This window comes from Macaca fascicularis, chromosome 9 (genome assembly GCF_037993035.2).
Source record: "Macaca fascicularis isolate 582-1 chromosome 9, T2T-MFA8v1.1".
NCBI lineage: Eukaryota > Metazoa > Chordata > Mammalia > Primates > Cercopithecidae > Macaca > Macaca fascicularis.
Window position 1 is genome coordinate 100,079,502 of NC_088383.1, and position 17,231 is coordinate 100,096,732.

General features: G+C 35.8%; 1 protein-coding gene and 1 long non-coding RNA gene across 13 annotated transcripts in view; one reads left to right on the top strand and one right to left on the bottom strand.

Annotated features, from left to right (window-relative positions):
• Positions 1-17,231, top strand: part of PCGF5 (polycomb group ring finger 5) — a 73,801-nt gene that overhangs the window by 21,590 nt on the left and 34,980 nt on the right. For all 4 annotated transcript variants that reach the window (XR_010578027.2, XM_045361187.3, XM_045361188.3 and 1 more), the window contains exons 3-6: positions 4,329-4,384; positions 4,483-4,542; positions 7,131-7,279; positions 15,621-15,719. Coding sequence is in view for 3 of the 4 variants with exons in the window: in XM_045361187.3 (XP_045217122.2) it covers positions 4,329-4,384; positions 4,483-4,542; positions 7,131-7,279; positions 15,621-15,719 (364 nt within the window). In the remaining variant the exon portion in view is untranslated. The remainder of the gene's footprint in view (positions 1-4,328; positions 4,385-4,482; positions 4,543-7,130; positions 7,280-15,620; positions 15,720-17,231) is intronic.
• The window catches only part of LOC123566839 (uncharacterized), a 149,337-nt gene continuing 135,772 nt past the window's right edge, over positions 3,667-17,231 (bottom strand). For 7 of the 9 annotated variants that reach the window (XR_012417941.1, XR_012417936.1, XR_006689492.2 and 4 more), the window contains 2 exons: positions 16,640-16,719; positions 3,667-3,908 (listed from right to left, as the gene is read on the bottom strand). This is a non-coding gene — a long non-coding RNA (uncharacterized lncRNA). The remainder of the gene's footprint in view (positions 3,909-16,639; positions 16,720-17,231) is intronic. The other 2 variants (XR_012417938.1, XR_012417943.1) reach the window with 1 other exon arrangement.

The window sequence follows — 17,231 nt, forward strand, 5'->3', positions numbered from 1 at the left end:
GAGGAGGTCAAGAGTGTGAAGGGAGGGGCAGATGGCAATTTTAAATAAGATGGTGATGATAGGCTTCTGTGAGAAGGTGAGATTTAAGCAAAGACTTGGAGACTGTGAGAGGTTAACCATGGGTAGGTCTGGGAAAGCATGCCTATTCCAGGTAAAGGAAGCAGCCAGTGCAGAGTGCCTAAGTCAGGAGTGTATCTATGCCTTGTTGGACGACCAGCAAGGAGACCTGGGCAGCTGGGGAACAGTGAGTGAGGGAAAGAATACTGGGCAACAAGAGCAGAGAGATCATGAGATTCCAGATTGTGAAGAGCCATCTAGGCCACTGTAAACATTTTATCTTTCACTCTGAATGAAATGAGCCTCTGCAGGATTTTGGTTGCAGGATTGATCTGATATGAACATTTTGATGACTGTATTGAGAACACCCTGCATATAACAAGGCAAGGGTAGAAGCAGGGAGAACAGTTAGAAAGTAATTGCAGTGACCCTGGTGAGAGGAGGTAGCAGTAGAGGGGACAAGAAGTGCTCGTGTTCTGAATATATTTCGAAAGTAGATCCAGCAAGGTTTGCTGATGGATTGGATATAGGATATGAGATAAAAGAGTTGAACATGACTTTAAGATTTCTGACCTGAGCAACTGGAAGAATGGCGTTGCCATTAACTGAGTTGGGAAGATTAATAATAGAGCAAGGAAGGGGTAGATCAGGACTTCGATTGTGGACATGTTGAGTTATTTCAGAGAAGAGAGAAAGTTGGTAAGCGGATATATGGGTCTGGAACTCAAAGGGAGAGGTCTGGGCTGGAGGAAAACATTTGGTAGTCTTCAACATACAGAAGATCTTTCAAGTTGTGAGGCAGGATGAGATCACTTCAGGGAGTGAGTACAGAGAGACATGAGTCAAGGACCAAGGATTGAGCCCTGGAGAACTCCAGCATTAAGTGTTCAGAGAGAAGAGGAGGAGCCAGCACAAGAAACTGAGAAGGCACAACCAGTGAGGTAGAGGAAAATCCAGGAGTGTGTGGTGCCCTAGAAGTTAAGTGAAGATAGTGTGTATGTCAAAGGAGACAGAGTGATCCACCTGTGTCATTTGTTGTTCATGGCTACAAGTAAGGTGAAGACTGAGAATTGATGATTGGATTTAGCACAATGGAGGTCATCAGCCTTGAAAAGAGCACTTTCTTTAGAGCTGTGAGGCCAAAAACCTAACTGGATTGTTTTAAGAGAGGAAAGGAGGGAGAGGAATTAGCAACAGTGAGTATAGTATTGACAACTCTTTCAAGGAGTTTTACGACAAATGGGAGCAAAGAAATGGGGTGGGGGGTTGGTTGCTGTCAAGTACAGCCAAGAAGGTTCTTTATTTTGTTTTGATATGGGAGAAATAATGGCATATTTGAAGGGAATGATCCAGTAGAAAGCAGAGAGTTAATCATGTTGGAGAGTAGGAAATGGAATCTCACAGCATAAGAGGAGACACTGGTTTTCAATGGGAGCATTGACAAAAAAATTGTAGCAACAGGCAGGTAGACAGCGAGTACATGGTGCAGATGCTGTAGGCAGGTATGGTGGCCGGGGCCTGTGGAAGTTTGTTTTTCATTGCTTTGACATTTTTCATTGAGAAGAAAGTGTCGGCAAAAATTAAGGATAGAGGAAAGGGATTTGGAGAGTTAGGGAGAGAAAAAAAGCATATTGTCCAGGGGAGTGAGAGAATCAGTGCACTTGTGAGTGTAGTATGATTCCTGGCAAACTTAAAGGCATGTTTGGGTTGTAGTTAGGAATTTGAAGGGGTGTGGTTGTGTTTTTAAGCAGCCATGGGTGCCAGTGCAGAGTTGATGGAAAGTTGGATTTAACCTGAGTTGTACTAAATAATTTTGAGCAAGTAAGAGAGACAAATCAAGGGTACATGTAAGGAAGTGATTTAGTGACTGACCATAGAACAGATTAGTCCTAAATTGGGCTGGAAGGACAGAAAGGACATCAAAGTAGTAAGTAATGTTTCAGAGGCAACGAAATGAAACTAAGTTAGTTCCTGATCTGTTTGTATGTAGTAAGAAGTGCTATTTTTTATGCACTCCTACTATTAAATAGTCTGGGAAAACTTTACGAATGACCTTGTCTTGAGAATAAGGTAGCATTTGGTTTGGTTGGAGAGTACAGAGAGTATTTGAGCCAGGATGCAAAACATGAGGGAGAAAAATGAATTGGAAAAGACAAGGAATTCTTGGGATAATTGAATAAGCCAGTTGGCTAGAGAAGAGAGACAGTGAGCAAATAGTACCAGTTATGGTTTGTAGGTTGAACTCAAGTTATATAAACACATGAAGCCAGGTAATAGGGAGAAATTAGTCCTTGAGCAGGGAACTAACACAATCAGATTAGTACTTTAGGAAGATTCATTATGAGCATGTCTCTGCTCTGCTCAAAGTAGAATGGTAATTAATTGAAGAAATGGAAGAATTGATGGGGGAATAGGTGGGACAGGTACTGAGAGGGAGCTCTAAATGTGTAAATGAAGGGAAGGAAAGAAGTTAATTCTCGTATTTTGAGCTGATTTGGGAGAATTATGGTATCACTTAAAAATTTAATTTAAAAAAGCAAGACAATGACTGGGATACTTAGTATTTTATTGGAGGAGGATAGATGAGACAATCCTGACATAGATTAATAAAAGGAGGTACTTGAAATGTTCAGCATCTGTTAGAAATATGGAACTTGAACTCAGCAGAGAGATGTGATACATAGGCAGGCAGGCAGACAGACAGACAGACAGACAATCTGCCTATATGTTAGTTTTGAAGCCACAAAAGCAGATGAAATCCCTAAGGAAGACAGAACTTAGAAAAGGTCAAAGAGTGCAGAGTACAAAGCAAGGGAGAGTATCAGATTTAAAAGTAACTGGGAAAAAGAAAAATACTCAGCAATAAAGAAAGAACAGACTTAAGTAATAAAGAACAGACTTGAAAATTTAAAAAAAAAAAAAGGAAGGAAAATTTCAGGGAGGCAGGCGGTGTTAGACAACACTGTCAAACTGCTGCAGAGCAATATAGAAGAAACGTAAACTTAAAAAAGAATTTTTAAGTTAAAATTTTAATTCTAAAAAATTTAAACCTATTCAATATGGAAATTTTGAATGATTCGGAGAGTTCAGTAGAGTAAAAGAAGCAAAACAGAGTATGTGACAGAAACAATGTAGGTTTTATTTTCACATTTTTTTCCAGTTAGAAGAAAAAATTGAGAAACAGAATAATAGTTTGAAAAGAGTTAATGAGTTAAGAAAGGTTTTGCTTTTTTTTGGTTTTTTTTTTTTTTTTTTTTTTTTTTTTTAAGATGTGAGAAACCTCTGTGTGTTTGTAGTCTTGTTGAAGAGTAATGTTGTTGAGCAGGATGAAGGAGATGAGGCAGGAAGCGGGTGTTGTGGGGGCAAGAGAATGGGATTGAAGACAAAAAGCCATGAAAAAGATGAGTTATATGGCAGGAAAGAAAATAAGAAAAATGTCAAGATAAATATTTAAAGTTTTCATTTCAGAAGGTAGAACAATAAAGTGGTCTAAATTTCTCAGAAGAGAGGAATGGAGATTATTTCCTTTAGGGGAAAGAGCCCGAGCTGTGGTAGAGATTTTGAGAATGGGCGTATCAGCTGTTGCTGCATAACAGACAACCTCTAAAGTGACACTTGAAAAAGCAAGCATTTATTATTCCTCCTGGTTTGCTGGGTTAGCTGGGTGGTTCTTCTGGTTTTGACTGGGCTCACTCATGCAACTGCAGTTAGCTGCGCATTGGGTAATCTGCTGTGCTGATCTTGGGGGATAGGCTGTCTGTGGACTAGTCTAAAATGGCCTTATCAGGGCAACTTCGCTCTCTTCTACGTGGTCTCTCATCCTCCAGCCTTGTTCTCATGGCAGCAGGATTCTGTAAGAGAGAGAAGTAGAAACAAAAGCATTTGATGCCTCTTAAGGCTTAGGCTTAGGACCAAGCAGTCACTTGTACCACATTCTGCTGGCCTCAACAAGTTTTAAGGCCAGACCATATTTCCAAGGCAGGGAAATAGACTCCATCCTTAGTCAGGGGAGGAATTTCAAAGTCATGCTCAAGAGTGTGGTTATAGACAGAGCTGGGGACTGGGACCATTTTTGTTATCAGTCTACTACTGGGGAAGGCTGTAAATAGGTGTGTTCCATGGATGGAAGAGTGTGGTATAGTAGATGTGCTAAAATTGTGTATGTATTTCGTTATATATATGTATATATGTAAGATACACATCTCAAACTATTTACATGTCAGATTTTGGTGTCTTCATTGTTAGTATTTTCTTTCTCCCCACTTTCGAAGGTTGGACAATACATTAGAGGAAATTATATTTAAGCTGGTCCCTGGACTACGAGAACGTAAGTGGCTCTTTAGGTTCTTGCAGATGTTTGTGTTTTATGAAATCAACATTTCTATTAAAGATTTCTTGACTTTTATACTCTTTCTTTTAAATTAGAAGAACTTGAGCGCGAATCTGAATTTTGGAAGAAAAATAAGCCTCAAGAAAATGGACAAGGTGACTTTTTCTTTGTCTGTTTCTGATAGCATCTCTTAAATTGGTCAGCTTTTCATAGTTTAGGTGAACTAATATCTCTCTTCAGGCTCACATTTTTCCTGCACAAAATTCATGTACCCTTTTATTTACATTATGAACCTTTTTCTATATGAGATTTTATATAAATGATTGTAAATCTGAAGTCACTTTAATTGAAGGTAATTGGAAATAGAGGAAATTGAACTTTGGGAAGAGAAAAGGGAGATAAAAGAGAAAATTGACTAGATGTTTATAGTAGTAATTTCTAGGGAGCTAAAGGAAGCTGAAGTAAGAAATAGCCACAGCTTGCAACTAAACAGTGAAGAGTTTTTTGTTCTGTTTATTTTGTATGTTTGTCTCTATAGGAGAGGGAGCTGAGATGTGGCTGAGAGCCAGATCAGGAGATTTTACTATGCTCTGATACTCTGAAATGAAGTTTTTATAAGTAGAGCTCAGGTGATACAAACTTACATGTCATGAAAATTTAGAAAGTATTTCTGGGTGTTTATGGGAATTTTCCCCATCACCTATGCTGCATGTCCATATTTCTCCTCTGGGTCCCAAGAGACTCAGCAATTAGTAATTTTTAATAATAATTTCAGCAAAGGAGCAAACATTACTGAGCAGATAAAAGGCTTTTAGTGTACATACATACAGATATATATATATATATCTGTATTCCACACAAAGGGGTATCTAAAATTATAAGAAAGTATCATTCCCATTGTTTTTTAAATATGAGATTTAATTTAGGATGTCCTAAATATCATTTAAAGTTATTCAAGAATGTGTGTGGGTTCTTATGGGGTCAATTGTGAGTTCAGCCTCCCAATCTTGGTTTTCCCATAAGATCACAGGACTGTCAATTTTACATGGTTAAAGTGGATGAGATCTCTCTTTTTTAATCTGTAAAATGGAGATTATCATTTTACTAGTTCAACTTAACTGTGTAAGGCTGTTAGAGCAGGGGAAGTTTGAGAATAGTTTTGATGACTAGAATAAGGTAGCAAGAGACTATTTTTTACCTGTAACAAAAAAAAAAAAAAAAAAAATGGCAAAGAAGCTAAGCCTGACCAAAAAAATGACTTAACTAGGGCTTGTTTTACCCACGTGTATACTGCAATTAAACAATAACAACCAATTATAGTCGTGGTATAGTAAAAATATAGATAAGGCTAATTAAATATTCCAGTTTTTGACTACCTGTTCAAGAGGACAGGAGCCTGAGGGATTGTCATCAGAAGTTATGTGGTAGGTTTACCCTATGATTATATGTATCACAGCTTGACTTGTGAAGAGCTGTAGCCTACTTTGTGAATTTTATCTCCCTTTTCCTATTGTTTCTCCCTTTTTAAGTATTTATGGTATTTGGTCTTTAGCTTGGGTGGAGAATTTGGATTTTTTTTTGGAGCTGGGAGTTTGGTTCATAGAAGGCAAATTCCTATCTATGTATATTCTCTATAAATAGGGAGAAGAAAACATGTAGAAAAAAGAGAACCCACCTCCCCGCTCTATGGTACACCTGTAGTGCTTTTACTACAGTCATCGAAGAGGATCAGGCCTGTCACTTTGCAGGGAGGCTTTTCTACAATGTATTGTTTGGCTAGCTAATTTTTTCAAGTTTTAGCTTAGAGATATCTCATCTGGAAATCGTCCCTGAACCTCTGCTTCACTCCCAGAGTTTGGGTTTATTGTCTCTTTTATATGTGCACGCATAGTCCATTTTACCTCTCCCATCCTATATTCTATATTTGTCTGGTTTTTTCCCTTTTTTTTTGTTTTTTTTTTTTTAACTTGCTTTTATTTCATTCCATACCCTGACCACTGTGAGAGAGAGGATGATAGCTCTAGTTTCAGTATTGCTCCCTCAGGCCTTGTATGATGTGTACCCAACACACAGTTAAAGCGACTCCACAGATGAATGGTAAATATAGCTGCATTATTTATAGGCTACAGGTATGTAATAGGTGAAATACATTTGTATATAATATAAAGTATGCCATTCAGATTTCTTTAATGGAGTTGTAACGTTATATATTAATAGCTATATATATGTTAAAAAGCTAATTCATTATACTCGTTTTTTTCACTGGCTGATTTTATGAATATCTAGTAATTGGAAATTTTGAGAACTTTTAACATTTGAAAAGTATTTGCTTTTAATTTGAATATATACCGTATATATAAACTTGAGTATAATTTATATATACACATATAAGTAATTTGGAAGTATTTTTATATATCCTGTCCACTTTCTAACATAGTCTAATTACTAATTGTAATCTTTTCTTTTGGCTAAATTCAGCTAGTCTGAATCTTTCATTTGGCTATCTCAATGAGCCTAGAAATCTTAAGCTATGTTAGTAAGTTTCCAATTTTTTTTTTTTTTTTTTTTTTACAAAATATTTCCATTGTTGAGTTGGTTGGAACATTTTAAAGATACTAAGTTCTTCAAAAACTGCTAGGAAAGTTTTTTAAGTTGATTTTTGTTTCGATGATCAATGTATGATTGTTTAACTTTAAAATCAACTTTGATTTATAGCTAACTTAGGTTTGTTTAAATTATACAGATGATGCTTCAAAAGCTGACAAACCGAAAGTAGATGAAGAAGGTGATGAAAATGAAGATGATAAAGATTATCACAGAAGTGACCCACAAATTGCTATCTGTCTAGATTGTTTACGAAATAACGGGCAATCAGGGGACAATGTAGTAAAGGTGAGTGAACAAGTACTGTGGTATTTTTATGATTAGTTTATAGTAAACCCTTGGTAATTTATTGACAAATTTTCTAACGCTTCAAAATGTTTGTTTTCAAAGTTTTAATTAACATAATTACATAAAATACCATTCTTTGACAATCCTGTGCTTACAAATGGTTACAATTCCCACAACTGCACCGTCCTGGGCCAATGCCACCATCTAGTGGCTAATGCCCAGAATCACACCTCTCTTTCTCCACCTCCTTTTATACCTTTGTTGGGAATTCATATGCATGGTTTCTGTTTTTTAGAGTGGTGACCAACTTAGAGAATTTCATGTCACTAGTAGTTCTAGCCGTTTTATTCATTCTCTTCTAATTTTATCCTTTATTTCTCTATTTATATTTGCAACTCAACAAGATTTCCATGTCAGAGCTAACATATTTTGTGAATAATTTAATCAATTAGTTTTGAAGTAAAATTAGATGTTGTAAAATGCCTCTGAACTTTTAAATTCCTTGAAGGCCCTCAGTTATTTCCTGTAGAATCTCCATTTCTGGTACTGTTCTCCTCTGCCTCTGCTAATTGAATCTTTCCTTAGAGGATCTTTATAGAAAGTTTAAAACATTCTGCTTTTATTGATTTTCTTTGGTCTTTAAATGGTGTTACTTTAATAATATTTTCAACCTTTTTATTGCAAGCAGCTTTTATTTTTATTACACATCTTCACTACTTTAGGTGTTAGATTTTTGCCACTTTATCCTAGCAAATGTCAGCCACTGAGAATATTGTTTATCTCACTGTATTCTGTGTTTTATTCAAATGCCTATATTCATTGTCTCTAATTTTCTTTTACTTCTTCTGCGTAAATCTGTAAGCTAGTCGGTTGAATTTTTTACTTATATGTTTAATGGCATTTTCCTACTGGGAAGTGAAAAACAGTTTTTCACTTCAGATCAAGTTTTCCTAGCATCTTATAGCAACATTAATGAGCACAGTAATTCAATGAATATTTATCCACTATGTGAATAGTAGGCAGTGAAGATGTAAGTAGTAAGAAAAAACATCTTTCACTCAAGGAACTGTTAGGTCTTACACATACAAATAGTTAAAATAAGGTAATTTATTTTGTTAAGGGGAATTTATTGGACATGTAATAAAGTGCATCCATATTTACAGAAATGACCACTGTACCTGTTTATCCTTATAATATTTTCAGTTGTTTCTTATGATCTTTCCCAAAAGTCATCTCCCTTTTTGGGAAGTTCTTTTTCATAGAGTTCATGGTCATCCTTTAGCTCTCTAATACATGAGCTAGCTCATAGTGAAAGTTAAATCAATGGAAAGGCTGAATATCTTCTCATAAACAAATGTAAAGTCCACTTCTCTGCATCATTTCTCATATGAAAGTACAAAATATTGAACTTTAGAAATTTATTTGAAAAATTAACCACCCCTGCTTGTTGTTCTCCATTTTCACATCTTTGACACTTTGCTGTTCTAGTCGACCTTTTATCCATTCACTCTTTCCTTTATGGACTTTTCTTCATCCTTGTACCTTCATTCTTAGTTTATAAATTACTTTTACTAAGCTACCCTGGTTCTTCCTTTGTTTCCTGGGCCATTCCTGCTTTGTCTCCACTGGCTCTACTTCTTGCCTTCTACTTGATATATATGAGTATGTCCTAATACTTTCCCTATATCTATTTTAGAAAGTCTTCTCCATTTTCTATGTGGCTTCAACTACGCAAAGGATTTTTTAACTTTTATTTTAGGTTCAGAGGTACACGTGCAGATTTCTTACATAGGTAAATTGCATGTCACAGGTGTGGTATAAGGTTATTTTGTCACCCAGGTAATAAGTATAATACTCAATAGGTAGTTTTTCAATCCTGTCTCTCCGCCTACCGTTCCACCTTCAAGTTGAGCCTTGTGTCTGTTGTTCTCTTCTTTATGCAAAGGACTTTTAAGGCCTCATTTCCAACCCTGCTTTTTTTCCCAAGCTCGAATATTATATCTCTATTTTTAAATAGACCAGTTGAGAGTTTCACTAACACCAGAAACTTGACTCATCTAAGTTGTCTAATTCATTACACTTTCATCTAATTTTGGTCCAGACATGCAGTTTCAGTTATGACTACTGTCTTTCAGCCAATCAAATAAGTTCTGAAGCTTGACGTCATCTTTGACCTGTTACTGTTTTCTTTCAGCCAGTCACCAAGTCCTGCAAAATTCCCCCCAGTTTAGTGCTGCTCACCCTTATATCTACATTTTTTAAAGTAGTTATTAAGTGTTTTCTGTACCCTTAATTTTTCTTTTGTTATCCAGGGCTAGGGCCACTTGCCTGAGTGTGTGTAAGGCCCAGAGTAAGGGCCGTGACCAATCTCAGGGTCAGATGGTAAATATTTTAGACTCTGTAGGCCATATGGTCTCTGTTGCAATTTACTCAACTTATTCATTATAGCACTAAAGCAGCACAGACAATAGTAAATGAATGGGCATGGTTGTGTTTCAATAAAACATTACTTATAGAAATTGATGGCCAGCCAGATTTGGCCTGAGGACATGGCCATTGTACAGGCCAAAAGTTTGCCACCTTTTGGCCTGTACAATTAAGTCGTAACTTCTTACATTAGCATTCAAGGCCCTTCATTAACAAGCACCTTTTTTAATAAGTTTATCTCCCATTAAACCCATTAGTAAATCCTCCCTTCAAAGCAAGTGATTATCCTTTATGTATGTGTTCGTTCTCTCTCCCTCTCTGTCTTCCCCCCCACTTCGTGTGTGCGTGTGTGTGTGTGTGTGTATGTGTTGGAGACCATATATCTGACAAAAGATCTGTATCTAGAATATATAAAAGTTTGTGTTACGAATATTTAAGACCTCTAAAACTTTGAACAACCCTTCCTGTTTGGCGTGTTCTTTCCTCTTCCACCATCCTATGCTTCTGTCAAGACCCAAAGATTTTTATTCTTTGTGATGCTTTTCCCAACCTAGTGAATCCCTTTTCTGAAATTCTGTAGTACTTACATTTATCCCTCAATTAGGGATTAGTTTGTTATCTATTAAGGATGTGCCTAAGAGTTCTAGGCACTGATACTATCTTTTTTTATGTGTGTGTTGTCCTTGATACTAGACTGTAAATCCCTTAGTGGCAGAGACACAATGTCTGTATTGCTTTATGGCCTTTTCAGCCATCTCATTCCTCTGCAGTGGGGTGTGATTCACAAGTGTGGTGGGGCAGTAGTTGCATGTATCATTTATACAGAATACCTACTGCTTTTGTAATACAGAAGTCAAAGTCAACAGTGGGATGTCAATAAAAAGAGTAGAGTAAGTATCTCTGAAAATTCACTTTTCCATAAAAGTATAAAACTACTGGCAAAAATGTTCAGTATCAGCTTTTTCAGAGATCTGATATTAAACAAAGGCTTATAGATGCCTATAGAGCATTTTATCAAAAAGATGACTAACTCTCAGTATAAAAGGTGAGCTTTATGGCATTTTAACTTGCTTTAGTTCCAGCCCCTGCTCAAATTCTGCAGTAGCCTTGAAAATAACAGCCTGCTTTCCCATTGCAGTCTCTCAGGACCAAAGGAAAAGAATAGAGGTAGAGCTCTTTCAAAGCCTCATTGCCAAAGAATGGTCATTATTTGACCTGTCTGGTTGTTTCCTAGGAGACCCCACTTACAAGATTGTCAGTATTCAACTTGACTTGGAGCTTGCCCCCATGGAAAAAGCCTTCTCTGTTGGTGGGGGAAAGGGGCATTTGTCAAAAACAATTACAGACAAATGTTTCAACTTTACAGCTGCCTGAGGTATAGATAACATTTGGAGCAAACAAGAGGCTAACCAAATAGCTTAAATGGAAGAGCTGGAGAACAAGATGTCCCTAGGAGCTTCAAAAAGCTGTGACATATTCCTTGAAATCTAGAGGGCCATGTGCATATGTAGAGTTGTATGCATGTTCAGGAAAGACCTGAGAAGGCCCTAAGCTCTCACCTCTGCCTGACCTTGAAGTGCTCTGCACGAGTAGGAAGTGAAGACTAAGGCAGAGTTGTCAACACCTTGGTTGAATATTGGTGGTATGCCACCAAACACATACCCAGACCCTTGGCAAAGACTGAGCAACTTAACGGCTCCAGATGTATAAAGAAATCTCTCTTCAATTATTAGCTGACCTCTAGGCAGAAACTTTCATGACTACATATGGTAAAGAATACAGACTTTACGGAATTAGTTTAGGACTGAAGAGCAGGCAGGAATCTGATTTCCAGTACTGCAACATTATATCATTTAAAATGTCTAGTTTCAACAACAACAACAAAATATGAGAGATACTAACAAATACAATGGTCCCTCAGTATATGTTGGGGATTAATTCCAGGACCCTTCATGGATAACAAAATCTGTAGATCCCATGTCCCTTATATAAAATGGTGTAGTATTTGTACATAACCTGTGCACAGCCTGCTATATACTTTAAATCATCTCTAGATTACTTTTAATACCTAATATAATGTAAATGCTATGTAAATAGTTAATACTATGTTATTTTTATTGTATTGTTATTTTTATTGTTTTTAAAAATATTTTTGATCTGTGATTAATTCACAAATGCAGGACTGCAGTTACAGAGAGCCGATTGTATGACCCATACACAGGAAAATAAGCAGTCAATAGAAACTGTCCCTGAGGAAGCCTAGACATTGTACTTATTAGGCATAGATTTGAAATTATCTATTTAAATATGTACAAAGAACCAAAACCAGGGTCTGAGCACCTATATGAAAATATAAGAATGATCTCACCAAATACAGCATATTAAATGTTTTTAAATATTCTGGAGTTGAAAAGTATAGCAACTGAAATGAAAATTTTACTGGTGAGGCTCAACAGCAGACTTGAGCCAAAGGAAAAAAAAAACCTATAAAATTGAAGTTAAATGAATTGAAATTATTCAGTCTGAGAAACAGAAAATAGAATAAAGAAAAATGACCAGGTCCTCAGAGACCTGTAGACATCATCAGGCTTACCAGCATACACATAATGGAAGTTCCAGAAGGAGAGGAAATGGAGAAAAAAGGACGGAAAGTGTATCTGAAGAAATAATGGCCCCCCAAAATCAACTAAATTTGATGAAAATCATTAAGCATCTGAGAAGCTTACAAACTTCAGGTATGATAAATTCAAAGAAATTCATACCTGGGCACATCATAATCAAACTATTGAAAGACAAAGAGAGAATCTTGAAAGCAACAATATAAAGGTGACTCATGCACAAAGGACCCCCAGTAGGGTTAGTAGCCGATTTCTCACCGAGAGCTGTGGAGGATAGAAGGCAATAGGATAATATATGCAGAGTGCTCAAAGAAAGAAAACTGTCAACTAGTAAATCTATATTCATCAAAAATCTATAACTTTCCAAAAGGAAGGAGAAATTAAGATATTCCCATGACCTTGGATTTGGCAGTGGATTCTTAGAAATGACACCAAAAGCACAAGCAACAAAAGAAAAGAAATAGATAAATTGGACTTCATTAAAATGTAAAACTCTCGTGTATGAAAGGACACTTAAGAAAGTGAAAAAAGTTATAGAATGGGAAAAATATTTACAAATCATATCTGATAAACCTTTAATATACAGGTATATGAAGAACTCTTATAAATCAACAATGAAAAGATGGCCCAATTTGGAAAAAAGTAGGCTAATGTCTTGAATAGACATTCCTCTAAAGAAGTTATAAAAATGACCAATAAGCACAGGAAAAGTTGCGAAACATCACTAGTCACTGGGGCTCTGCAAATCAAAACCACAACAAGATATCATTTTATACCTACTAGGATGGCCAGAAATTTTTTTTAAGGAAAATAATAAATGTTAGAGAATGTGGACAATTGAAACCTGATACATTGCTAGTGGGAAGGTGAAAGTGCAGCTACTGCAGAAAACAGTTTAGCCGTTCCTCGAAGAGTTGACGTGGTAATTCCACTTCTAAGTATGTGATCATATCCAGTAGTCCCCCCTTATGTGTGGAGCATATGTTCCAAGACCCCCAGTGGATGCTGCAACCACAGATAGTACCAAATAATCCTGTATACACTGGTTTTTTTATTTGATAACTGAGATAGCTAAGTCACTAATGGACAGGTAGCCTATACAGCATGAATATGCTGGGCAAAAGGAGGATTCACAACCTGGGCAGGACAGAGTACGATGCTGCAAGATTTTAACATATTACTCAGAATTGTATGCAGCTTAAAACTTATGAATTATTTCTAGAACTTTCCATTTTGTGTTTTTGGACAGTGATACATTGACTGGGTAACTGAAATCAAGGAAAGTGAAACTGCAGATAAGGAGGGACTACTGTATAAAAGAATTGAAAACATGTTCACACAAAATCTTGTATATGTATATTCATAATAGCATTATTCATAATAGCCAGAAAGTGAAAACAACCAAAATATCTATCAACTGATGAATGGAAAAGCAAAATGAAAGAAAATGTGATACTATTCAGTCATAAACTGCAGTGAAGTACTGATACATGCTACAAAATGGATGAACCTTGACAACTTCATGCTAAGTGAAAGAAGCCAGATACACAAGATCACATATTATGTGATTCCATTTATACGAAATGTCCAGACAAGGATAAAGACAGAAAGTAGATTAGGGTTGTCAGGGACTAGGAAGAGGGAAAATTGTGGAGTGACTGTGAATGGATTTGGGTTACTTTTAAGGATAATGAAAATGTTTTCGAATTAGATCATAGTAATGGTTGTACAACTTTGTGAATAATATAAAAACTATTATTAATCTCTGAAAGATTATGAGTAGTGATACCAACATCATTTCTGGAGATTCTTCCTGATTTCTTGGCAGATGAAAAATACACAAATTAAGAGTCTTCCAGTACAGGTTGAGTATCCCTTATCCAAAATGGTTGGGACCAAAAGTTTTTTGGATTTTGGAATATTTGCATTGTATATACTTACAGCTGAAGCTTCCAAATCTGAAATGAGTTAGTGTTATGTCAGCCCTCAGTTTCAGATTTTGGGACATTTCAGATTTCAGACTGGGATGATCAACCTACACCCCTATATTCTTCTCTGACTTAGGCTTGTAAAACTGTGTTAATGATTCTTTGTAAGCTGTTTGGGGCAAGAAGAAAATTGACAGGAAACCTTGGGATAGTTGAGAAGGTGAACAGATAACAGGGAAGATAGACTTGTACATTTATCGCTTTGTTTTCATGCTGTCTAGAATATCCGTCTTCACATTTGAAATGGGTAGAATATGTGTTGATTTAAATGTAACTTTTCTGTTTTCTTTTAATGGATACTTTATCATCTGTATTGTGACCAGGTTATTATTTGTTAATTTATTTCTGTTGGTCTTTGCCAGGGAATATGTTTTGCTAGGAAAACATCTGCTAGGAAATAAACATTGACTGAATAGTTATGACTTAGTGAATTTAAGAACACTGAGATGATGTTCCAGATGCTGACCTCATTTCCTATACATACAAATAGGAGTAATATCTTTAAAAAATTCTATTGTTTTCTGTGTTTTAGTATTCTGATAACTTTTGAGGTTGTGGAATGTAATTTTGTTTCACATATTGGTTTGTATTTATTACGTCTACAACCTCATTTTGCTTCATTTTCAGCTTGGGTGTCCCTTCTGGATTGGTTCTTATATTTTAGTGATATTCAGGCTTTAAGAGTGAATTAGTACTGCTCTGCACATTTTATAAATGAGACACATCAAGGCACATAGAAGTTTGTTCTTCAGTAAAGTATTGGCACAGCCTATCAGACACTGACCAGACGTGATTCTTCCCAACACGAGGTCCACACTATGCAACTTCTAATTTCTGGGGCATGCTGTGGCCTAACCAGCCTCTCTCTGTTGAACCCTGTGGCTCCTCAGAGTACCATTTGAAATCCCTGCTCTTTCTAAAATTATTTAAAAGCTGTGATACCATATTTTAGAAAATATCCCTCATGTTTCAGAAGTTATACTTTATAATAAAATATTTTTATGCTTTTTGTGACCTTTTTTCTTCTTTTTAGTTTAAACTCATGTTTTCTTTACTAAAATGTCTAGAGGTAAGCAGATTGCCTATTTGCCAGGATATTCCTAGTACACATGATAATACATTCTTGAAGAATGTCATATAAGTATCCAATAATTAGGAATATTTTTGCTCGCAAGTACTAAAAAGCTATAAATTGAAATGTTTTCACAATATATTTTAAAAATACTCAAAATGATAGTGGAAATGGTAGCTCTGATTTCACCAGAAGCAAGATAGAACATTTTAACTGGTAATCTTTATTTCCTTTAGGGTTTAATGAAGAAATTCATTCGATGTTCTACACGTGTAACTGTGGGAACTATTAAAAAATTTCTAAGTTTAAAACTAAAACTTCCAAGTTCTTATGAGGTAAGTTAAATAATCTCTAAGCTTGATCATTGTGATAATTCTGATTTGAAGTAAAATTCTAACAAAAGTGAAAACTGAGAATATATTCAAATTAATTTTTGTGGAAACTTTGGTTATTTTCATGTTAAAAATTTAATTTTCAGAATGTATTATTCTACTTAGGTAATATGTATTTTCTAATTGAACATATCCTGAATAAACTATGATACTAATACATTTAGTGTTTTATAATTAGAAGAGATATTTAAAAAACTTAACATTAAGTACTCCCAAAATAAATATACCACTAAATGTATTCATGCTTTAGGGTATGTCATTTTTATGTGAGATCTTTGAGATCCATTATTACCAATTCTTTATAGACTTCTTCAGAACGTAAAACATTGTCTTTTTATCACAAGGAATTTCATAAGTAATCACAGTTCCATGAAATGCAGAAGTGGTTTTGTTTAGCACTAGATAAAACTAACATATTATAGCTGCATAAATGTAGTTTGCCAGTTTATTTACAGAAGAGGTAAACTGCCGTGATATTGATCACAGCATAGCTTGTCATGTGTTCCATGTTTAGAGAATGTTTTTAATCCTAGAGTTATGACTAAAACATAGTAAGGAAATATGGCTATCATTTCTAACCTGCCTAAATGATAATCTTACAACTCATTAATTTCCCCTTCTTCCCTTTCGAGTTCTGATAGCAGCTAGAAAATTCAAGACCTGGCCGGGCATGGTGGCTCATGCCTGTAATCCCAGCACTTGGGGAGGCTGAGGCTGGTGGGTCACATCAGGTCAAGAGTTTGAGACCAACCTGGCCAACGTGGTAAAACTCCGTGTCTACTAAAAATATAAACATTAGCCAGGTGTGGTGGTGGACGCCTGTAATCTCAGCTACTCAGGAGGACAAGGCAATAATCACTTACTTGAACCTGGGAGGCAGAGGTTGCAGTGACCCAAGATCATGCCACTGCACTTCGACCTGGGCAACAGAGTGAGACTCCATCTCAAAAAGAAAAAAAAGAAAAGAAAAGAAAATTAAAGACCAGGACTAGTTTCCTGTATAAACAAAGACATCAAAGGAAAGGCAGCATAGTTTTTCTGGCTTACCTGCAGTAATATGAATATCATGAAGAGTCATCAGAGGAGAAATAAAATGTGATAGACATTAACAGGTATTATGTCCATGTTTTGAGGAAGCCTCTCATCCTGAGCTTATTTGAAAATTTCTTTCAGATGACTAGTCTATGGGTTGAAAATTGTTATTATGGCATGGTTCTACAAATATTTTTTAAAATTCTAGAGACATCAACTTTTAGGAAAATATTATGGAAGTATCAAAGCCCAATGTACTTGGTAAAAATAAATGATAGTAACAATGTATGGATACAACTACAGTGAAAAATAGACAATAAATTGTTTTTATGATTTGATTTGCCCTTTATTTTCTTCACACAAAATACCATGTGTGGTTTTATTTCCTTTTAAGTCTAATTCATTGAGTTAACATTTTCTAAT